The sequence below is a fragment of the Canis aureus genome, chromosome 8 (genome assembly GCF_053574225.1).
Source record: "Canis aureus isolate CA01 chromosome 8, VMU_Caureus_v.1.0, whole genome shotgun sequence".
Classification (NCBI taxonomy): Eukaryota; Metazoa; Chordata; class Mammalia; order Carnivora; family Canidae; genus Canis; species Canis aureus.
Window position 1 is genome coordinate 38,974,391 of NC_135618.1, and position 23,367 is coordinate 38,997,757.

The 23,367-nt window shown below is 61.5% G+C and overlaps 1 protein-coding gene across 2 annotated transcripts in view; it reads right to left on the reverse strand.

Annotated features, from left to right (window-relative positions):
- Window positions 1-641: 641 nt before the first annotated feature.
- ABCA3 (ATP binding cassette subfamily A member 3) overlaps window positions 642-23,367 on the reverse strand; it is a 40,160-nt gene continuing 17,434 nt past the window's right edge. Inside the window, exons 10-32 of one of the 2 annotated variants that reach the window (XM_077906227.1) lie at window positions 22,376-22,549; window positions 20,793-20,974; window positions 18,853-18,996; window positions 18,282-18,405; window positions 17,942-18,096; window positions 17,518-17,673; window positions 17,141-17,351; window positions 16,275-16,425; window positions 15,001-15,099; window positions 13,858-14,044; window positions 12,672-12,975; window positions 10,624-10,897; window positions 7,783-7,987; window positions 7,256-7,475; window positions 6,802-6,957; window positions 5,937-6,109; window positions 5,250-5,378; window positions 4,972-5,166; window positions 3,238-3,425; window positions 2,607-2,777; window positions 2,150-2,340; window positions 1,923-1,996; window positions 642-1,529 (exon numbers count right to left, since the gene is read on the reverse strand). In XM_077906227.1, the coding sequence (XP_077762353.1) occupies window positions 1,398-1,529; window positions 1,923-1,996; window positions 2,150-2,340; window positions 2,607-2,777; window positions 3,238-3,425; window positions 4,972-5,166; window positions 5,250-5,378; window positions 5,937-6,109; window positions 6,802-6,957; window positions 7,256-7,475; window positions 7,783-7,987; window positions 10,624-10,897; window positions 12,672-12,975; window positions 13,858-14,044; window positions 15,001-15,099; window positions 16,275-16,425; window positions 17,141-17,351; window positions 17,518-17,673; window positions 17,942-18,096; window positions 18,282-18,405; window positions 18,853-18,996; window positions 20,793-20,974; window positions 22,376-22,549 (3,995 nt within the window). In that variant the 3' untranslated portion in view covers window positions 642-1,397. Of the gene's footprint in view, window positions 1,530-1,922; window positions 1,997-2,149; window positions 2,341-2,606; window positions 2,778-3,237; window positions 3,426-4,971; window positions 5,167-5,249; window positions 5,379-5,936; window positions 6,110-6,801; window positions 6,961-7,255; window positions 7,476-7,782; window positions 7,988-10,623; window positions 10,898-12,671; window positions 12,976-13,857; window positions 14,045-15,000; window positions 15,100-16,274; window positions 16,426-17,140; window positions 17,352-17,517; window positions 17,674-17,941; window positions 18,097-18,281; window positions 18,406-18,852; window positions 18,997-20,792; window positions 20,975-22,375; window positions 22,550-23,367 lie in introns of both variants that reach the window. The other variant, XM_077906225.1, reaches the window with a different exon arrangement.

Here is a 23,367-nt window from a genome sequence, read left to right on the forward strand (position 1 = left end):
GTTTCTGTTTTAAAACCTGGAACTAAAAAAAAAAAAAAAAAAAAAAAAAACCTGGAACTAAAGGATGAGAGGGTAAAGTATTCTAAAGGGGACCAACAGCTACAGGAGACAACCTGTTGCTTCAAAAGCTTGGAGAGACCAATAAAAATGCAAATATAAGACCGTCCTAAAGGAATCAAAGTGATAAGGTGAGTTTTTTTCTAGAACTATGAATTGTAAGTGAATATAGAAAGCAGAGATTGAAATCATGGGAATTTGGAAAAGTAAGAAAACGGGGCACCTGGTGGCTCAGTGGGCTCAGGGTGTGATCTCAGGCTCCTGAGATGGAGCCCCGGGGTGGGCTCCCACTCCCACTCTGCACATGCTCGCTTGCTGTTAAATCTTCAAAAGCCATTGTAGACGTAAGAGCATATAAACAAAAAGCACAGTGATGTGGAAGGGGATTCTTCTGCCTAAAGCCCACGAGCAGCCCCGGTGCCAGCGGCCGCCCCACCCCGCCCCTCCCGCACTGATCCTGTGTCCTTGCTTCCTCGCGGGAGCAGAGTGTGGATCTGCCCAGGGCCTCACGTACTTTGGCACCTGCCCGCGTGGCTTTATTGCTCTTGGCACTGAGTGCTGGAAGTTACTACACACAGATAGCATCATGTTCCCTCCCGGACTTTATTTTCTGGACAGAGTCACCGCGTGTGAGGTGCATCCTCCATAGACGGCTACTCTGTCCCGCAGTGGTCCCCAACTGGCCTCCCGCTGGTGGCTTCTCCAGAAGCCAGGTCTCAGAAACGAGGGACTGCCTTTGCTCCCCGAGCCAGCTGACCCTAGAAGACGCTGGTGGGATGGTGCCGGGTGCAGGGTCAGCTCTACCCGGCATCGTGTCCACGCTCCATGGAGCAGCAACTCCCAGGCCCCCCGCCCCCCAGCCCCGGAAGCCAGGACCGCAGAGCCCAGCCATAGCCGGCACCTCCTGCGTGGGTGGCCACGGGCGACTTTCTCTCCATTCCGGGCAACCTGGTGAACCCTGCTGCCCACCGTCCTGCTGGCTCCCCATGCTGTGTGCAGACGTGGGAGTGTCACCGGGCGCCCTCCTCACGGGCACTGCAGGAAGTCCACCCCCAGGAAGGCCGCAGCCCCTTCCTGAATGGCTCTCCGCCCGCATAGGCTGCTGGACTGCTCTTGGCTGGGTCCCGAGTTCCAGAGAGGAGCTTTGGCGACGGCCTTCGACACGGATGTTTGCATGCTGATTCCCAGCGTGAGGACACCGATACCCTGGTCCCTACTGTGCCTTGGTTCTCGTGTCCATTATAGAAAACAGTGATTGGAAATAAAGGTGCAGGATAAGATGAACTCGGAGGGAGAGGACGCCCGCCTGTGTGCCTACCTGCCCTACCCCTGCTGGCCCCTCACGGCCCCTCGTCCTCGGCGGGCGGCTGCAGGTGGGCAAAGCTCAGGAAAACCTGCTCCAGAGAGATCTGGCTCACGGAGTAATCATCCACGGCGTACTTCTCCTTGGTCTTCTCCAGAATACCAAACACCTGGCGGAAGCAGAAAAGCTGCTGATAACAAGCCCAGGGCTGGTGAGGCTCCCAGAGGTCCTACCCCCACCCCAGCCTGGGCCCTGGGGTGTCCAGGGGGAGGAGGGGCCTGTGCAGGACGAGCAGGCCTCGGGGACCAGCCTTCCCCCGAATCTTCCCAGGTCAGATGTGACCTTGGTCAAGCTATATTCCCTCTCTGGGCCAGTTTTCTTTTTTTGCACCGATTTTTTTTCTGCCTTAAATGAACTTCCAAACGTAGCAAGTGTTAGCATGAGTGCCAGAGCAGACACTGTGAGTGACTCCTCTTTGGAAGGAGCCTAGAACCCCCACGGGCAGAGTGACTGCTGGGAGGGCCTTCCCCAGCCCCTGCCAGGCTGGCAGGAGCCAGCTCACCTTGGCCCAGCTGAGGTCAGCCCCGGGCAGGTGGTAATGGACCATCCCCTGGTGCTCATCTTCCAGGACGCTGCCTGCAGGAAGAAGACACTGCGTCCCCCTGAGGGCCAGGCTGGAGGGCCCGGGACCTTGGAATCACGGCCCTCCTCCCTGGGGCAACGACGACGTGGCACCTGGCAGGGATGAGGCCCGGATGCCCTCCCTCGGCAGCAGCCAGCGGCACTCACCCGGGAAGGTCAGGTTCACAAACGCCTTGAACTCCTCTAGCGCCTCCTGCTGCCCGTCGCTCCGGATCTTGGCCCGCAGAGAGTAGCCGCTGCCAAACTTGCTCTTGAGGTGCTGTGGGCTGCCCAGGCACTTGAACTGCCCCTCCACCATGATGGCCAGCCGGGTGCACAAGGCCTCACATTCCTCCATGCTGGGGAGGGGAGCAGAGGCCTGACACAGGGCCGGGCCTGCCGGGGCCTGCCCACTGCGTTGGAGGCTCGCGCAGAGGGGGCCAGTGCGGCGGCCAGATCAAACGGTTCCTGACTCCCACGTGTAGAGGGTGGCCCCCGTGGCTAGGCTGGGGCCTTTGCTCACAGCGTCTGCACCCGTGGTGGCCAGGGCTTCTGCCCACCTGGCCCCACCCAGCCAGACGTTGTCCCGGCTCTTACCACTGACCCCCGGAGACCCTGGCTCTACCTGTGGGAGGTGATGATGATGGCCTTGCCCGACTCGCGGGCCCGTGCCACAGTGTCCCAGAGTAGGCGCCGGGCCACGGGGTCCATGCCGGTGGATGGCTCGTCCAGGAAGATGACCGAAGGCTCCCCAAGCAGGGCAATGCCAGTGCTCAGCTTCCGCTTGTTGCCGCCACTGGGAGCAGAGGGGTGTGTGGGCGGGGCGAGGCTGATGGTCAGCTTGGGCTGCCTATGTCCCAGCATCGTGACTGCAGGGCGCCCCGGGGTGAATAGGAATGGGGAGCGTGCCTGGAAAGCCCGCCTTATAGTTGTGGGGGCCCCCGAATAAAGCTGTGCTGAGGGAGGTCAGTCCACGCCACCTGTCTGTGCTGAAGGGGGCCTGACAGGGGCGTGACGTCGCCCTGCCGCTGGCCTGGCCTCAGGGTGGCAGGAACTGGCAGGGTAGCCCCCTTCATCCGTGCTGCCTGGGTCACGCCGTCAAATCCCCAATCGATCCTGGGTCAACGGGCGGGTGCTCTGGCCCCTGACCTGTTTGGTCGCCCCCAGCTTTAGAGTAAGGGAGACGCCAACTCTACCCTGGGAGACGTCGGCGTCACTGGGGCACGTGCAGGGAGGAGGCCAGGGCATAGGCACACCTGTACGTCCTGACCAGCTTGTTGGCGTGCGGCTCCAGAAGAAGGCCCCGAAGCGTGTTCTCCACGCAGGCAGCGATGTGGCGCTCGGGGATGCCCCGGAGCCGGGCGTACATGACCAGCGTCTCCCGGCCCGTCATGTGGTCCAGCAGAGCATCAAACTGGGGGCAGTAGCCGATCCGCTGCCGCACCTGGAGGCGGGGGCGCAGGGAGGAGGCGGTGGTCGGAGGAGGCCCCTCCAGGTTTTTGCGAGCATCTCTGTCTGGGGCGGCTACCATGCTGCACTTTGTCAGGGACACAGTGGGGCCTTGGCCAGCCTGGGGGCGCCCCGGGCACACACCCCGCCCCACCCCGAGAGGCCAGATGGGGCCGGAGCCCAGGTGGCCACAGTGTGTGGGGGAGGCGGGAGCAAGAACGGACAGACGTGACAATGCCTGCGGATGTGTCACCACTTGTGCAGGCGCGCTAGGCCCTTCTCCTTCTCCCTCTAATTGCAGCGGGGTTCATCTGTGGCACCTGGAGGGGGGGCGGCACCTGGTCGGATGGTGCGTGGAGCCAAGACCCCATGTGGCCGCACGGTCTCCCGGCTTTTTAGCTGCTGGCAACGGGCTGGGGAGCCTGGGGTCGGTCAGTGGATTCCAGACTCAGTGTCCCTCTCTCCTCACCTCCTGGGGGCTCTGAGCTCCCAGAGTCTGTGTCCAAGGCGCCTGAGAACACTGTGGGCCGCTGCCCCATCACTCAGTACCTGTCCTGTGCTCTCCGTCCCCCTGGAATTCAGACTGAACGCAGGGACGGGTCCCCTCCCTCTCCAACCTCTAGGACGTGGTTTTTGGTTTCCTCTTTCCTGCCGGTGTTTCTAATCTTGCCTATTTCTCCGCACACGGTAAACGCAGGTGTTTCATAATCCGGGTCTGGGCTTTGGGAATCTGAAGTGGGGGCCTTGTTTCTCCCGTGAGGCCCTGCGTCTGCGGGTTCCAGACATGGGGCCGTGCATGTCTCCTTTGTTTCTGCATGTGTGCACTGGCCCTACACCTTGAAGCCTTCTTGGGGGCCTCAGAGGAAGGCCCCTTCCAGAGGGTGCGTGCTGCACTCCACGGACATGGCGGACTAGAAGCCCCACCGCCAGCTGGGACACACGGTGGCCCCTGAGGCACAGGCCCCAGCTCTGCTCCCCTCAGTAGCGGGCCTTCCACCAGACCCCCAGGGGTACAGGGAGTGGGAGGGCACCTGGCTCGTCCGCACCTGGCCCCACATGCAGGAAGTCTCCCATGACACCCTCCCACGGGGGTCCCAGGCCTCAGTTTCTCCCCTGCACTCAATGGGCCCTGAAACCCAAGCCTGGGTTGCCAGGAGCACAGTGTACCCCCTTGCAGACGTGGATCGTCCTTTGCAGACTCTGGCCGGGGTCCCTCACCATGCAGCGGGCTCTATGACGCCCTTACTGACGTGCCCGGTCACTGGCATTTTATGCAGCTCTGGTTCTTGGGGGGAAGCCTGCTCTGAGCACCCAGGACACCGTTAACACAGATCTGCACACACAGCCGCAGAGAGCTGTGAGCACCTGGCCCCAGGTGCAGAGGAGAGGCTTCTCCGACGGAGACCGTGGCCTGGGGCTCTTGCCTTCCCCTCTCCTCCCTGTCGCTTGCTTCGCTCTGGGCCCTGGTCACTGCCTGTCCCACCATCCACGAGCTGGGAGCCGGACATGAGCCCCATCCCTGCCTCCCCGGCTATACCCACCTTCCCGATTTCAGAGCTGATGCTGTAGCCCCCGACAAAGGCGTCCCCAGAAGTGACGGTCTCCTCCCCTGTCAGCATTTTGAAAGTCGTGGTCTTCCCAGCTCCATTGAACCCCAGCAGGCCGAAGCACTCCCCTTTCTGGACTGCGAGGCACATCTTGTCCACGGCAAGGAGGGGTGCCCGCTGCTGGTACACCTGCAGGGCACCGGGCATTGGGGCCTGGGGGCAGCCAATGGGGGGGCGCGTAGGCCGGAGCCGGTGTTGGTGGGCCAGCCTACCTTGGAGAGCTCCTTGATAACCAGAGGTGTGTCCAGCAGAGAGTCCATGCTGGGGGCCAGGACCCGGTTCCTTTCATCCACCACATCCTGGTCCTCAGGAGGTGCTGACGTCTGAGTGTACCCTTCTGTCTAATTGTTCCAGAAAGAGACCCCACAGGTGAGCTCCTGCTCAGGGGGGTCCTTTTCCATGGGACAAAGGGCGGGGTCTCTGAGATGGCTTGTGTGCTGCCTCGGGGCTTTTACAAGGACAGCGGGTGGACTTAGGCTGACGTGAGCATCAGGGAGACACAGCCTGCCAAGGAGTGAGGACGGTGCAGGGCGACGGTGCAGGATGCACCGAGAGAGCCAAGACACTCGGCTGAGGGTGGGGGAGACTGTACTCTGTGCACAGAGGCTCATCAGGGAGGTCTTCACAGGTCTGAGCAGCTGCCCCGCCCTGCGTTCCCGTGGACGCCCAGCGCGGCCTCCTCCAAGTGTGTTTGTGGGATGGGACCTATGTGACACACACAAGGGCAGCCAGCCTGGACAGCCTCTGCCAAGACGGAGGCAGTGAAGGCCCCAGGGTCCGGGACTGGAGAGCCAGGGCGCCGGGGAGCACCGCGGCCCCTACCGTGCGTCCTGCCCAGGGCCTTGGGGCTCCCCGACTGCAGGGAGGTAGGGCGTGCGGAGCACCCTGGAGCCACTCACCAGCGCCCACCTCCTCCGGAAGGCACAGAGGCAGGTCTTCAGCCTCCACAGCGTGTCGGTCTCAATGAGGAAGAGCAGGCTGAGGTAGGCAAAGCCGGAAGCAGCCATGGAGGTCACAAACCTGCCGACCCCCGGGGCGCTCCATGCGTAGAAGTTCTGCTGGTACTGGATGTCTGTGTGGGCAAGGGAGTGAGCATGGTGCCCTCCGGCCCTGGGTCACAGCCCAAGCCCCTCTCTAGACCCACAGGGGCCCACACGCAGACGCCCCCACAGAGGCTGTGAAAGCACAAGGTCCCCTCGTCTTCCCAAGGCTGCATCCTGGGCTCCTCGAGGCCTCCTGGAAGCCCTAAGAACTGCCTGCTTGCCCGGGGTGCCTGTGACAAGTGACCAGGTCACGCCCTCGCTTGCTCACTCACGTGCTCCTTCTCTGCTCGGGGGGGCTGCACTGTGACATGAAAACGTGCCTCCCCACCCCCCGCCCTGGTCACAGCGGTGACAGCTGACCACTGCTGAAGACACTTCCAGGCATGGGAAGGGCGTGTGGTAGGCTGAAAGGAGGCCCCAGAGAGACATGTCCACGTCCTGACCCCCAGAACCTGTGAGCAACCCCACTTATCGAAGGGTCCTTGTAGATGTGACAAGTTAAGGATCCTAAGGGAAGATCCTGGATTTAGGGGGGGCCCTGCATCCAAGCACAGCTGTCCTTGCGAGAGAAAGGCAGAGGGAGGACTGAGATGCAGAGATGCCTGATGGGCAGAGTGACACAGGACGTGGTCAGCCAGGCAGCATGGGGGGCGGGGAAGCCCCTTTGCAGAGCGGAACAGGACAAGGGTCCCGGGGAGAGGGTGGCCCGGGGGACACTCACTGTATTTCCTGCAGTAGTGGGCGGCAACCTCGGAGGACGTGCAGTACCTCCTCATCTCGAAGTTCTCATGGAAGCTGCTGACGGCCATCCCCAGGCAGTGGTTGGGCAGCACCAGGAACACGTGGTCCAGGGTTCTGGAAAGCTCCTCTAACTTTACTGCTGTAGGGAGGAGTGCAGACCAGTCAGCACTGGGGGATACACGACGCCCAGGAAGGGTCCTCAGGTTCGGAGGGTGGGTTCCTGTCTGTGTGTGTGGGCGGGATGCCCAGCGGTGTTACCCCCAGGTGCAGCACCAGGCCTTCCCGGGACAGCGCCCCTCCCCCTCCCGCCCCTCTGAAACTGGGAGGGAGAAGTGCTGCCGGCCCGGGAGGGCCACCTTTGGCAGAGGGGCCTGGCCCAGGTTTGGGGCAGAGGGCGCCGGGGGCGCCGGGCAGGCTGGACTCCAGGCCCCCACCTGGGATGCGCATGATGGTGACCATGAGGAAGGTGGCTATGCCCGACAGGATGTTGAATATGGTCAGCCTCGTGTAGGCAGTGGCTGCTCCCGAGAAGAAGAAGTTCATCAGGTACATTAGAGGGATGATGGCCCAGCCGTAGAGCATGAGGAGCAGCAAGGCGTCCGCCATGTGGCCGTCTCGCGTGAAGGCGTGCACGTCAAAGGCTTTGAACACCACCTGCGCAGCACAGGGGCAGGCGGCTTGGGGGCCCTGTCTCCACGGCGGCTTCCAGCCCTGGGACACCCCCCCCACCCCCAATGACCTGCCCCCTTCGCCCTTGGAGCCGTCCCTGGGGCAGCCCGCTCCGGGGCCCTGCCACACAGTGGGGCAGAGGCGGGTGCAGCACAGCTGAGGGGTGCTGCCAGGGGCCGTTCCCTGCCTTCCTCCCAGGGCTGAGGCTGAGCTGCGGTCTGTGCGGGGGGCCCCTGAAGGCAAGCCCCCCACCAACGCACAGGGGAGGGTCCCGGCACCACGTAGCCCTCACCAGCAGTAGCAGACTGGGGACGAGGAAGGATATGAGGTCCCACAGCAGAGCGGAGAGCCAGAATGTGGCCACGTGGACGCCGCTCACAAACTGGACGTGCTTGGCCTGGACGGCCCTCTCGCTGACTGCCAGGATGGAAAATGTGCTGGCCAGGAAAGCCATGGCGAAGAGCAGGTTGAGGGCGATGTCAAATCCCTTCCGGCCTCTGCAGGAGGTTCGGGGGGAGGACAGGGCAGGTCAGGGACAGAGCATAGCGAGTCCAGGCGGCAGGGGACATTCACGGGTCCTTGGTCACTATCCAAAGCATGTGATGGAGGGGCCTCGCCCTGAAGGGGGCTTAAGAGAGAATCCCAGAGCCGGTGTGTGTGGGGTGGTCTTGGAGTGAGGAAAGTCCCATTCCCCCCAGAATGGCTCCTCCTCTGGGCTTCCTGTCCCCAGTGAGGACACCAGCATATTCCCAGTTGCCTTCAATCCATCGCTGGGCACTTGCTCCCCACAGACATGCACCCCCGACCCACCTGCCTTTCCCACATCTAAGAACCCCCACACGCAGCTGGCTCTGCCCGGGTCAGACCCCCATGGTCAGGCACCCGTGAGGCAGCTCATCTCTCACATTGGGTCCATTCCACATTCTGAAATTGCTGGCCAGCGACACCTTCCAGAAACCAGCACCGTCTGTCTTAACAAACAGTACTTCGACACCTGGATGTCATTTGGCTGGAAAGAGGGCATTATGGATCCACAGTACAACACGATGGGCCTTAAAAGGGAGAGGAGCCAGTCACAAAAGGCCTCTTTTTCCTTTTTTTTTTTTAATGGCCTCTTATTATATGACTGTACCCGTACGAGATGCCCAGAGCGGGCCAGTCCATGAGGCAGAGACAGCATGGAGGCCACCTGGAGGAGGGGACAGAGGGGTGGGGAGTGGCCGCTGTGTCACAGGGCTTCTGTGGGGCACCATGGAATGCTCAGCAAAATTATACTGAGCATCCAAGAGGCAGGCAAGAAGGTCCTCAGCATCCCTAACCACCAGGGAAATGCAAATCAAAGCCACCACGAGAGGACACCTCAGTGGTCAGACGGCCAGCAGGTGCTAGGGAGGATGTGGATGGGGGAGCCCTCGTGCACTGTTGGTAGGAACGCAGCCTGGGCCAGCTGCTCCGGAGAGCAGCACGGATGCCCCACGAAAAGCTAAAAGCAGAACCGCCATATGTTCCTGCAATTGCACTTACGAGGGCTTATCTACAGAAAATGGACTTGCTAGGGACATCTGGGTGGCTCAGGGGTTGAGCGCCTCCCTTCGGCCCAGGGCCTGGTCCTGGAGTCCTGGGATCGAGTTCCACATCGGGCTCCCTGCATGGAGCCTGCTTCTCTCTCTACCTGTGTCTCTGCCTCTCTGTGTCTCTCATGAATAAATAAATAAGTCTTTTAAAAAAATAAATAAAATCTTAAAAAAAAAAAAAAAGGAAACAGAATCACTGGTTGGAGTGCTGTCTGCACCACTACCCTCGCGGCGGCTACTTTCAATGGCCGAGGCAGACACAGCTGAGTGTCGACAGGTGAGCGGATCAAGAAACCCGGGATGTACACGACAGGATCTTTCCAGCCGTGACAAAGAAGGACATCCCGCCATTGGTGACAATGTGGATGGACCCTGAGAACACTGGGCTAAATTAAGTCAGAAAGACAAATAGCATAAATCTCTCTAACCAATGGAATCTTAAACAAAAGGCAGCCTGCTGACCAGAGAACAAACTGGTTGCTGCCAGAGGTGGGGGTGGAGGTGGGGGTAGGGGTGGGGGTGGGCGAAGCAGGTGAGGTATCAACGTGCAAATTTCCCGGTCATGAAGTAACTATGTCCTGGGGATGCCAGGTGCAGCCAGGTGACCCCAGCTACAGGTGTGACACCGGATGGCGTATCTGAAAGGTGCTCAGAGAGACCACCTTAAAGCCCTTCACCACTGGAAAGAAACTTGCTACCCACGTGTGAGGGGGGATGCCAAGTCGACTTGCGTGGTGAAAGGTCACCTGGAACTAACGTAACCCTGTGTGCCAATCACATCAGACATGCTGACAGCCAGGCCCTGACAACCAATCCACCGCACATTACAAAACAGGTGCAGAATGACATCTCCTAAAGCTGCAAACACAAACCAGAATTCCCGCCGCCCCGTCCACCACACTGAGGCCGACCTGCGGGTCTCCCCGTCCGGAGCCCACCAGTGGGGAGCTGCCCCTTCCCGATGTCCCTGGCACGGCCCCCTGCCCCGCCTGCAGCTGTCGACCACCCCACCCGGGACCCCAGGGCCCCACGGGCCTATCCCCCCAGGGCGCAGAGTGGAGGCCACTCCCCAGAATGGCGTGGTTCCCGACCCTGCGGTCCCGCTGTGCCACCAGGGTCCCCCACACAGCAGGGCAGGACACGGCCTGAGAGCAGAGATGCACACGGGGCCTCCTGACTCGAGGTCACCCTGGGCAGCAACACCTGACCTCACTGTGTTCTGCGTCCTGGTCATGTGCTGGGACCCTTGGGGACAGCGGTCAGTAGGAACTGGGGACAGATTTGGGAAGAGGATACGGCCCCCCTTCAAGTCCCCCACAACCCCCGGGAGACCTCACTGGATACGGGCAAGGTCTCACTAGCTTATGTGCTATCCAAGGAAAGGGTGCGGATGGAAGGCTGAGAAGATGTGGGGTGGGGGGTTCCCTGGCCAGAACCCAGAAGCTTCCAGAAGGCAGATACTGTGCTTTATCCACCTACACGACCCTTGGTGGCCCCAGGCAGTGCCTGGGTGGGGTGGGGCCCTGGCAGAGGGGCAGGAGGCCGGGCAGCACACGTACTCGTTGAACTGGTCCTTGGCGGCCTGCAGGGCGCTCCGGGGCTGGGGGTAGTTGGAGACCACGATGGAGGCCCGGGGGCCACACAGCTGCTTGAACAGAAGGTTGTCCACCACAGCCAGCGCCGTGGCCGGGGAGTGGTACGCCTGGTTGTTGAACAGGGCGGTGACCACCGTCCGCTCACCGACATCTCTGAAGGACATGGCCACCAGGCACCGCTCGCTAAAGCCACCTCCCTCCACCGAGGCCCTGAAAATCAGGAACTCCTCCAGGTCGCCTGCGGGAGGCAATGGCAGGGTCAGTGGCGCGTGCCCGAGGTGGCCGCCCTGAGGAGCTCGGGAGGCCTGCGGGAACGGCGGGAAGGACGTCTACTCGTGCAGACAGGGGCCACGGCCATGGGGCCATGTCACGGGAGCAGTGGGGTCCGAGGCTGCAGGGCGAGCGGGCACCCCGTAGCCGACGGACTGACTCCTCTTCTGCCCCATAGATGCCTCCGGAGGGACGCTCACGGGAGCAGCCTGGGCCAGGTTGGTGTGGCAGGGAGGAGCCGCTCAGGGGAAGGCGAGGCTCTGAAGGGGAGACCTGGCAGGGCTGATGGGCCGCTGGGGGGGCAGCAGGTGCACAGGGGCGGGGCGGCCAGGGGAGAGGGACGGCGGCCCTCAGGGGGCGCGATGGGACAGGACCTCTGCCTGTTTTCCTAGTTTTCCAGTTTTTATGGAGGAAGTACCCTTTCATAATCAGAAAAAAGGGACGGTGTTTAAAAAGATCGGCCCGAGGGAGTGAGGCGTTTCCCGGTCAGCTGAAGCACCCCAGCCGACCCCCACTTGAGGTCTTGGCCCCTCCGGGCATTCGGGTTCTGCGCAGCCACGGCCCGCCCCGACCTGCTGGCCCTCACTTAGCTCCGTGGCGGACGCGTGGGGAGGAGGGGCTCTGATGCGGGGCGCCGGGGTCCGCCCTACGCTCGCGGTGGCTGCAGGTCCAGCATCACACGCGCCCGCACACGCGCTCACTGCCTGGCCCTGCCTCTCACACAGCTGTAAATGGGGCCAACAAGGATACAGCCTTGCAGGACACAGGGTCGGTGAGGGCACGGGGACGTGCCAGCGAGCCCTACGTGGACTGTTGCAAAGGCTCTGCCCAGGCCTGCCGCAGCTGTTGTTACACAGGGAAAACAGTCTCGAGTCCTTAAATGTGGTGTAACGAGACTGCACGGTGGCCAAACCCAACGGTCACGCACTTGACGAGGAAGTGGACACAATGGCCTCCCAGAAGGACCCAGGCCAGGGGCTATGAGGCCATGTCCTGAACGCCCTGGAGCCACCGTGTGCCCTGAGAGCCCTGAAGCTGGGTGACAGCCAGGAAACAAGGCGTGACAAGGGTGTCTGCCACCGCCTCCACAGAGGCAACTGGGGTCACGGTGGTGGGCGGGGCTGCGCGAGCTCCTGCCTGGTAGCAGTGCCCACTGCAGGGCTGGCCTGTTTTGGGGGCATCCAGCTGTCTAAACAAGAACCTGACTTCTGCCCAGATTTGGGGCCGCCCCGTGTACTGAATCGCCAGGACATGGCGGTGGGCAGTGAACTGAGCCAGCCCGTGTACACGTCCTGTTTAACCTGAGTACAAGGCCTGCTCGAACCCCAGGGCAGTGTCCCATGGCCACAACCTGGGGCGCGGAGGGTCTTGGTTTGACTTGTTGGAAGAAAGCACTGTGTCACCTCAGCGCGTGCCGTGACCAGCCTGGCGAACAAAAAAGGGCAACGGAGGTTTTATGTTTCACCTACAATGGCCCCAAAACAGGCTACCTTGGCAAACTTTAGCCCTGGGTGCCGCCTTGCGTCTTCCCCGGACTCAGGGCGCCAGCCTTCTCCCCCAGCGGCAGGGTCTGCAGGCATGTCTGCTTCCCTAACAGAGGGGCTGGGGGGAGGCAATGCCAGGGATGCTTTGGGACCATGGTGTGCAGGTCAGCAAGGAACTAACCGCCCCCAAGGCCCACAGTGCCTGGGTCGGGAAGCTGGGCTCTGAGGACCCGGGCTGGGCCGGGGGCCTTCCCTTACCCAGCACCTCCCGCGGTTCCTGGCCCTCAGCCTGCAGCATGTCTTTCAAACGCTCCGACAGCTGCTGGTCCAGCCGGGAGGCCCCAGGAACGGCGAAGGGCACCACGGTTCTGCCGTACGCGCCCAGGGTCAGCTCCAGCATGGGGTCGTCGAAGGTCTCAGAGGAGTAGTTGACGGCCAGGAGGGCCAGGGTGACGCATGTCAGAGGGACCAGGACCTGGGCCACCACCATCTTCCACTCGCGCAAGCTGTACATGGCCTTCTTCAGGAACATGGCCCAGAACTGCTGGCAGTGGAGGGCGAGCTGTGGCAGAGGGTACGGGGCAACATGGCTGTCACATAGGGCCAGCATCAGAACCCTGCCCGCCAGCAGCAGGCACGGTCCAATCACAGGCCTGGGGGCCTCGGGCTGACATGTGTGCCCTGAGGCCCCCGGGCTTCTTGCAAACATGTCCCTGCAGGTCCTGACGTGGGCCTGGGGGGTCTCATTGGCTCGTTGTCATGGGGCCTCGGGGGACCAGCTATGATTCCACGGGGGAGCCGAGGCCTCTGCCCTTCCCCTGATCCTGGCAGGAGGACCTGGCCACACTCACAGGGGGGCAGAGGGCTGCAGTCCTGCAAGTGCGGGCACCAGGGTCAGCATCCTGCTCTGCCACCTGCTGGCCGTGCCACCTGGGCCCAGGCCAAGGTGCTCTGTCTGTAAGACGGGCCGATGCTGCCCTCTGCCTCACTGAGGAGGATGGGGACACGGAGCACCATGAGAACCACGTGACATGTTTACTTGTTTGTCGGCGGCCCAATTATAACAAGGTGAAATTACACTTGCTCGATTAAAATCCTCTGGGTTGAGATCCTGGGTGGCTCAGTGGTGGAGCATCTGCCCTCAGCTCAGGGCGTGACTCTGGGGTCCCGGGATCCAGTCCCTCGTCGAGCTCCCTGCACGGAGCCTGCTTCTCTCTCTGCCTGTGTCTCTGCCTCTCTCTCTCTGTCTCTCATGAATAAATAAGATCTTTTAAAAAATAAAAGATCTTTCTTTCTCCCTGCCAGGACCACATGACTTGTGATGTGCCCTCTTCCCAGTGAACTGACACTCCACAGTCCTCGTCTGCCCTCGTGGGCATGAACGCATGGGGCTCAGGGGTCCCCCAGCCTTCCCGTGCCGGCTGGCCCAGCCCTCTGCACTCACCCCGGTGTTGAGCTTGGCGGTGGTGCACTCGTCCTCGATCAGCGAGCCGACGCCATCCGTCGGGTCCATGACACCACACAGGTGGCTGTCCACTGCCCAGTCGCTTGCCCGCCTCTCATGCTGGTACTGCAGGGCAGGGAGCTGGATGGCCTGGATGTCCATGCTGGTGTCCACCAGCTTGCCGACCCTGCGCCGAGACACAGGAGGCCCGGTCACCACTCGGTTCCTCCTGGGGGGCTGTCCATGTGGGAGGAGGAGGAGCACATCCTTGGCCCTACTGGCTGGCGGTTCAGTTCTTCCCTGGCTCATCAATAGATGCTACCAGATCACCGGGCACCGCCGCCAAGCAGAGTCCAGCAGAGATGGACGGCCAGACCAGAGCCCTGCCCAGGAGGATCCCGGTCCCCCTGGGAGATGGCTTGAAGCCAGCATTTATAGCCAGGGCTTTCCGGAGGGGCAGAAGGGGCTGGGAGCACAGCGGGAGCCCCGGAGGGTAGTAGTGCCTGCTGTGGGCACAAGCTGAGGCCTGCAGGCAGAGGGATGTGCTCTGGGAGGGGCCACCCAAACAGGCCCAGCATGGCCAGTATGTGCAGAGCACAAGCAGTGAGGCTGGCAGGCCCCTGGGTGCTGGGCCGCAGGGGCCCGGAGCCACCCTGATGCCCACGAGCCACGTCATTCATGCACACTATGTACACACTCGCTGCTCTGTTGCCTGGTCTAGGTCCTGGGATCCTCACTGAAAGACCCTGAGCTCACACCTGCTTCTGTATTTCTAGTTCTCCGCTCTCTATCTGCCAGGTCAGCACTCGAGTCTGGTCAACACGGGTGTGGTCCTGAGCCCCCGCCCCCCGCTGTAGTCCTGGGAGCCTGTCCAGCCCCCACTGTCTTGGATGGGGCCCCCGGGGTGCCTGCACACTCCCCACGATGGGAGTGGGGGGGAGGGGAGGCATGTGTTTCCGGAGACCTGAGCTCAGGGGGGCGCTCCCTGCCTGGGAATGGGGAACGCTGCAGGGAGTGAGGGGCCCTCCCCGCAGCCGGCCGACCCCCTCAGGCGGGCATGGGATGCAGCCAGTAAGGGCGGCCTCATTGTCACGTGTCTCACAAGCACTGCGCCTGGACCGCTGGACACGCGTGTGTACTGACCGGAGGAACACCTCCTCCATGGTGGTGACCGAGGCCCCAAAGCTGGCGATCCCCAGTTCCTTCTGGTGCTTCTCCAGCTTGGCAAATAGGCCTTCGAACCTGGAAACAAGACCCCGAGTGAAGAGCCGCTTCTCATTTAGAGAGAGCTCATTTCTCCGTGTTGTCGGGGAGAGCACAGGGACCTGAGTCCTTGAAAAGCCGCTGCAAAACCCTGGTGTCAGGCTTTGTTTCTCCCTTTTCCTGTCCCTACGTGACATTCTGCTGGGCGTACACGGGAGGCGTTCTCTAGCACACGTCCTCGCAAACACACCCAGAGAAACTGGTGACTATTCACCTGATTGGAGGTGGGGGGGCGGGTAGTGCTTTCTAAGAAAAAAAATCACAAGGAAAAACATACGACCCATTAACTGTACTCATGTGGAAAAAAATCCCACAAAATTAGTCAACGACCAATGGGAAAAAACTGTGGCAAACACAGCTGATGTTAAGACATAAAACATGGACAGATACACGCGCGGGGGACAGGAACTCCTGGCACCCAGAGGAGCGGTGCCGAGGGGCCGAGGAGCGGCAGCCAGGCTCCACATCCTGCTGGCGGCGACAGCAAACATACAGGATGCCACCGATCCCACGGGATACACAAACATTTACAAAAAAACCTGTTTATTCAAAGCTGGCAGCCGTGGAGTAAAATGGACCCTCTCCCGCCCTGCTGACGGGGAAGTCAGACACCATCTACCTGCTGTCGGGACTCTATCCTGAGCAAGAGAGGGGAAATTCAGATAGAGTTTTCTGGAAGGACATTTACTAGCATATTTCAGAGGGTAAAACCACGAGGGCAGGGTAACCGCACAGATGTTGATGAGATCACAGGGTGACCGAGTCGGTGGATCCTATGAAGTTATTAAAACCAAACAACTCAGTTGCACTCACCGCAAGATTATTAAGATTTGCACCCTGTTTCTGAACGTGACTCGAGAGTCTGGTTTCCACCCACCGCCCTAGGCGTCTGCCGTGTCTGCGACGCACGAGCGCAGGACTCCAGGCCTGACACCGGGAACATGCATGTTCACAATCCCACAAGTGACCCTGAGCGGCTGCTGTGCTCTGCGGCCCCAGGAGGTCTGGCTGCGGGTTCTGCAAGCTCATCCGTCCCCCCTTCCCCGAGTGCTGTCACAGGCCGCCCCCCGGTCCAGCCTGACAGGTACAAGGGGCGGGGGTCTAAGACGGAGCACCCGCCGCAGGTGTGTGCCAGTGTGCCCCAGGCCCCGCACCTGTGTGTGCTCTCCTTGGGGAGGATGAAGGACAGCTCGGCGCCAGCCCTGCTCTCCAGCGTGGCAGTGGGGACGTGGTGCTGCACCAGCCGGGTGACAGCCTCGGGGTCACAGTGAGGCTCCTTCACCAGCGTCATGTGGTAGCCCGCACCTGCAACGGCCAGGAGCCCTGCGTGACGCTGTTTCCCACTTATGCTGTCTCACTGGGCCCTGGGCTCGCCACGAGGGAGTGACGGGGAGGAAGCACCCGGTGTGGGCGCCATCCTGAGGGCCTGGCCTCCCAACCCCCTGCTGGGCAGAGATGTCGGAGGCCTGGGGTGGAGGGCAGGGGTGCTACATGGTGAAGACTCGACTCCAGACTCCAAGTCTCAAGGGCGGTGTTGGGAACTGTTCCCGAGACCTGTCCTCCCTGCTCTCTCCCCAGGGGAGCCCCAGGATGTTGGCTGCCCTCTCTAGCTGCCCCCAGGAAGCTGCAGCAACAGGGCGCACAGGCCCCAGGGTGCCTAAGGAGGACAGCCAGTGCCCCCCGTTGACAGGACATGGGTGGACCCTGCTGGCAGGCCAGCACTGTGTCGGGCCATGAGCTGCCCTCAGAAAAGGAAGACCCGCTCACAGGGCAAACCCCGTGCCACAGGCCACCGGCTCAAGAGCCTCTACGTTCAAGCATGGCCTCCACCAGGGCACCGGAGGTCTCAGCAGGTCTTCTCTTCCCCGGCCACCACTGGATATCGTCCTAACCAAGTTGGGCAATCTGCTCCCTCCTCCTGTCCTAGCCCCTCCGCTGGCCTCAGCATCCCCCCGGGGAAGCCAGCAGCCCCCCCCGCCCAGGACAGGGCCTGTCCCCGCTGCCTGCCCACCCCGCTCACCATACTTCTGCTTGAGGAACAGCGAGGACCCGCAGCATTGCAGCTCCCCCTTGGCCATGATGGCCACGCGGTCCCCCAGCAGGTCGGCCTCGTCCATGAAGTGCGTGGTCAGCAGCACGGTGCGGTCGCTCTTGTGCTGCTGCAGGAGGTCCCAGATGGCCCTCCTGGAGATGGCGTCCATGCCCGAGGTGGGCTCGTCCAGCATCAGCACCTGGGGGCGGAGGAGCGGCCCGGCCCGGGCTGGCTACGTGGGACGCTCTGGTTCTGTGCACATGTGGCCATGCTGTGGGCGTCAGAGGGTCCGCAGCCTGCCCCTGCCCGTGGGGGGCAGCCGCCCTGGGTGCCCGGCCCTGGCCCGGGGCCTCCTGCCCGCCTACCTTGGAGCCTGCTATGAGGGCGATGCCGATGGAGAGCTTGCGCTTCGTGCCCCCACTCAGGAACTTGCTCAGGGCGTCCCGCTTGTCCTCCAGCCCGAGGACGTGCAGCATCCGCTGGACTTCTTCAGGACACTTGTGGTGGGACAAGCCCTTCAACTGCAACAGTGGGGGTGGGGAGGTCGGGAGGGGGTCCCGGTGGGGGCGGGTGGCTGCCGGGAGCCTGGCCTTGGTGCTGCCTCCTCTGTCAGTGTGCCTGCCTGGTGCCCGGACTGCCTCCCGCCTCCCTGCTGCAGATCCACGAAAGCTGCTCAGCTGCTTGGAGTGGGCCCTGTCTGCCGGGAGGCTGAGGGCTCGCACCCTGGGGCCCAAGTACACGGGCCACGGAACCACCATGGGTCCTGAGTCCAGTCCACTGCTGACTCACCTGTGCGTAGAAATACAGGTGTTCTGCGACAGTCAGGTTGTCAAACAGGACGTCATGCTGGGGGCACAGGCCCAAGCTCTTGCGGATCTGAACCATGTCTTGTGAAATGTCATACCCGTTGATATATGCCCGTCCACTGGTCGGGGGAAAGAGACCTAGGGCCGAGCAGAAGACCCGGAAATGTAAGTTCGGTGCAGACGCCCCACTGGTCGGCACGAGGGCGAGGCTTGTCTCATGCACGTGGCTTTACTTCATTTCATGGAGCACCCTGGCTGTAGGTTGGCCAGTGAGGCCGCTCCCGCCTTGGGGGGCTGTGAGGGCCTGTGGCTGGGCCCCTCACCTGTGAGCATGGACAGCATGGTGGTCTTTCCCGCGCCGTTGTGACCCAGCAGCACCGTGATCTGCCCCTCGTACAGGTTCAGGGTCAGGTCTCTGACAGCCGCCTTGCTCCCCACTCTGAACACCTGCAGCAGAGGCAGATGGCGGCCCTGGGCTTCAGACCCCACCCTGCCCCCAACTACCCTCCGGAGCACCTGTCCGAAGGGACTCAGGAGACCCTGCCCAGCATCACCAGTCAGCACAGAGGTAGGATGTTTCAGGCAGAGTGCTGACTGGAGGCCATGCTGCTCCCATCGCCCATAGCCCCCCAGCTTGGCAGGGGCCCAACGTCTGTTCCTAGTGCCCTGAGCACAGCAAGCGTTTGCAAAGCTGACAGGAGGATTCATTCCAAGTGGCACGTGCTGCTGACTCAGGCCTGATCCCCTGGGCCCTGGGGACAGAGCCTGGGGAGTGGTCAGAGAGCAGTCACGGGGGCCCAGAGGGCAACAAGGCCTGGGGATGGTCACTGGCTTGGAGAGAGCCCTGGGCGAGGGCGAGGCCCCCGTCCCCACCAACCCCACGGAGTGTGGCACCTTGGTCACATGCTTGATCTTGATCCCAGCCACCAGGTCTTCTGGCTCAGCCTCAAAGTACTCCGTTCTGAGCGCTTTCTCTGGGTCATCGTCTTCCTCTTCCTTTCCCAAAACTGTCCGTGGGTGTCCACACCAGTACGAGGGCTGGGATGGAAATCAGATGGGTCTCAAGGAGCCGACTCGTGTCAATTTGTTTTGTGTGTGATGGAGCAGAAACACTAACACAGACACGCTAACTACACGACAGCATGCAGCCCTCAGCAGGGCGGTGGGCTGCTGCAGAGGGGACACAGCCTGAGGCTATGAGCCGCATGGCTTCTCCCTCATCTGCCCTGGGGATGTTCTGAGCCTTTCCTGATCTGCCATCTGGGCACCCGGTCCCTGGAAGGCTGACTTGGAGTGCAGACGACGCAGATGTGACACAGAGGAAAAGTCAATAAGGGCCTTTGAACCAAAGACAGGCCAGCCAACGTTCCAGTCCAGAGTGGTATCTGGGCAAAACATGGAGGAGGCTGTGCCTGCACGCCCCTGCCAGGCCTCACTCAGCTCCACAGGAGCTCACAAAATAAGCAAGAGAAGCCCAAAGGCCCAGTCTCCCCCTGCCATGAGGAAGCTTCACTACCCCGTCTGGACGATCCCCGCCATCCGTCCTGCCATCACAGGGCCAGGCTGCGGGAGGGGTAAGAATGTAGCCAGAGGCTGTGCAGAGCCATGCCCTCGAGGATGGCTGTGGGCACAGGGGGCACACTGGTGTGGGCAGGGTCATAGGAAAGGGACAAACGGGCCCCCAGGAGAGCCGCCCCAACTCAGCCCTGCAGGGAGACCCCCATCTCCACCCTGGGGTACTTGCCATGCCTGGAATGGTTCTAGCAACACTGGTTCCAGGGACACACCGCTCATGTTGTAAGTGACACCAGAGCGTGTGCTACAAATCACTGAATGCCACAAGTGTAACTGTCAGCGTTTCTCTCTCTCTTGATGACAAAGTGACAGGGCGTCCGTGGGTCAGGGGCGTCTTCACTTTGATGGAGCACGCCAGTGAGCGCCAGAGAGCGGGCGCCAACGGGGCACCTCAGTGACCACCAGCAGGGGCTGATGGACCCCAAGGCGGCCCCTCCACACGGCACCGTGCACTCAAAGAGAAGGTGACTCAGGAAAATGCAGATATGTAAACGTGATTCAAAAAAAGTAAAACAAAATTTATAAATAAAAATCTGAAAGTATTCATGAAAAGATCCAGGCACGTTTGTACTTAAGATGATTAGGTTAAAAAAACAAGTCTCGGGCATCTTTACAGCACAGTCCCCTTTTTATGAAAAAAGCACATGTGGGGCACCCAGTGGCTCAGTGGTTGAGCACCTCCCTTTGGCTCAGGTTGTGACCCCGGGGTCCTGGGATCGAGTCCCGCGTCGGACTCCCTGCATGGAGCCTGCTTCTCCCTCTGCCTGTGTCTCTGCCTCTCTCTCTGTCTCTCGTGAATAAATAAAATCTTAAAAAAACAAAACTAAGCACATGCATGTCACATGCACATACGCTCAGGCCGTAAGCATGTGCACAGGAAAACCATCTGAACTACACGCCAGCAGGCCAGCCTGGGTCATCTCTGGGTGGTGGGACTGTGCTGTGAATTCTAGAAGCAGCATCATTTTTACGAGACGCTGTATTACTTTGTAGGCAGAAAACCCAGTAGGATGTTTGTTTGAGATGAGGCCGGGGATGGGATGTGTGGGTCCCTCGTGAGCTTCTTCTCTCCGACCCTGAAGTGCAGGGCTCCTCTTGGTCCAGTGGAGGGTCTTAGGGCCTTTGGGACACATGGCTCAGTGACTGCACACAGGACGGGGTCCCCTCTCCCAGCCCGAGGAGGCGTCACAGAGTGTGTGGAGGACACCCCTACTCTCGCGGAGGTGGCCAGTGTGCAGAAAAGGGCTGTGAGGACTCACCATGACGAAGAAGTACCAGGGCTGGGGCACGCCGAACTGTCCCGGGAGTACGGCCTCTACGTACCAGGTCACCAGGCCGTAGAGCACAGAGTCCAGCAGCAGCATGCCCAGCACTTGCCCGAAGGAGAAGTCGTCGTCCACGTTGACAGGACTCAGGAGGTCTCGCCACTGGACGCCCACGCCTAGAAGACACAGCGGGACGTGGGCCTGAGATAGGCCCCGGGGCGTGACAGCACACATGTGCACGTCACTGCAGTGAGCGTGACTTGTCCCTTCCTGCATTTACAGCACAGCGGAGGACCTTCCCCAAGGCTCTGGACAACCGTGAGCCACCAGAGCTTGCGGGGCTGACGAGGTGGGCTCCTGTTCGATTTACGACCGACATGCATGTCCGCACATGTCCATGTATGTGGTAGTCGTATGCACACGCACAATCCACATGTGTGCACAAACACACACATACGTATGTATGATTCCAGTAAGGCCGACACGAATAGTGTATGTTGAACGCAAGTCTTTTCAAAAAAGAGAAGTACTTGAGGCACGTATAAAGCTCTCCCGAGTGGTGCCCATGGGTCTTGAAACCCCCTGGTTTGAAACCCCACATCCTAATGGTGCCCGGGGCTTCCGCGTGGCTGGTGACCCTCCGTCGGCTCAAGGGGCCCCGTGGAACTGGCTGTGCTCTGGCTTTGGTCCCTCTCAAGCAACTAGAAGTTTGTCAGTTTGTCCGTGTTGAGCAAAATCAGCAGAGAACTTTGAAAGCCGAGAGTAGCCACGTAGATAGATTCTCGTTCATGGCTTTGTAAAAAGTATTTGAAGCCCCCAGAGGGGCGGTGCATTTAAAAAGCCTATGTGGGTCACACACGACCAAACACAGAAACGCAGGTATTTAGGGCCGAGGGCTCAGAAAGAAGACCACTCGAGCTCAAGAGGAGGCCGCCCCCCTCCCGCAGACCTGCACTAGGACACACGACGGCCAGGACTCTGCCACACCCGGGGTGAGACCACGCGGCCTGAACCGCACAGCGAGAGCAGCGCAGGGCGGTCCCCAGACGGGACATCTGTGGCCACGCGGCAGCTCACGCTCACCCTCCTGCGTCCTCCCAGCAGCCACGGCCCCCTCTGCCCTCCAGAGCCCTCCCGGGGGCACCCCACAGCAGGTGGCCTTCAAGGTTGGGCCTGGGGCCGCTGCGCCCATCAGAGCAGGCCTGGGCCGGCGCAGGGCTCGCAGACGGGAGGGCGTGCGCCCAACAGCGTCTTTACTTCGACCCCATGACGTTCACAGGATCGGGAAGTTTTACAAAAATCTCAAAAACGGTCCTGGCCCGTGACCCCGCGCCCGCGGCCTCCTCCCCAGTCCGCCTGACTGGAGCTGGGGGCTGCTCCCCCGCAGACTCTGGGGCCGGGCGCTGCTCTCCCGGAAGCAACAGCCGCTCTGGGCGACGGTGGCCGTCGTGAGCGCTCTGTCCCCTGCGCTGCAGGTCGGGGCCACCTCCCCAGGGCTCCCGACCCGGAGGGAGGCCGCCTCGCGCTCTCGGGGTAACCGGGGCGGCAAGCGTGGCTCGCCAGAGGAAGGTACTCACCTTTGGCTTCAAATTTCCCTATGAGCTGGGCTCCCATGGCCATGGCAACGTTGGACAGGAGGCAGGAGAGCAGCTTCTGGCTGAGAGTCATCCAGTTGTAGCGGGGAGCAACGAAGAGGTAGGGGATGTAGGTGAAGAAGTAGAGGAAGCCGCCTATGGCTGCGGCCATGTTGGCTGCGGGGAGAGGAGCCGGCGCTGAAGGCGGGCGGGCGGGCTGGCGGCCATGGGGCCGGGTGGGCTGGGGGGGTGGCGGGGGTGGCCGAGGGGGCTGGGTGGGGCCGCTGTGGGGCCAGATGGGGCCGGGTGGGGCCGCCGTGGGGCTGGGGTGGGGGCCGGGGGGGGGCGGGGGGGCCAAGTCCGGGCGGGGGCACCTGGCCGAGGCGCACGCTCTGCACCCACCCCAGGCCACAGCTCCCCTCCCGCGCTTGCTCATTGCACAGGCGGCCGCTGTGTTGCACGGGCCCCAAGCCTTCCGGAGCTTAATCCACAGGGGACACAGAGTAAAGGACGGGGGTGCCGGGTCGGGCAGCCCAGGGCAGAGCCCAAGGCACAAGACAGGGACCAGGCGTCCCCCGGGCTGGGGCTGCGACAGCCACCAGTGGGCCACGGAAGGCCCCGACGGGAAGGTGACGCGTGGGCGAGCTGTGATGGGAATCACGGGGAGAAGGGTGCGGCTGTGGCCCATGCTCGTGGCCCTCATACGCTTTGGTCCTCGGAACCTTCTGTGGCCTTAAAAATGGTTGAGGACATCACGGAACGTGTGCTCGTGTGGGTGACGCACACACATGCTTATCTACTCCTACTGTGTCATGGGTTAGCACTAGGACAATTTAAAGACTTTTGAGAACAGTAACAAACCTGCTATAGGTCAACGTAACTGTGTTTATGGAAGTCCACTCTATTTCACACAATTTAGTGAGAAAAGTGGCATTGTGATACATTTTAACAAGCCTCTGCGATGCCTGATTTAAGGGATTATGGCCGCTGTGCTG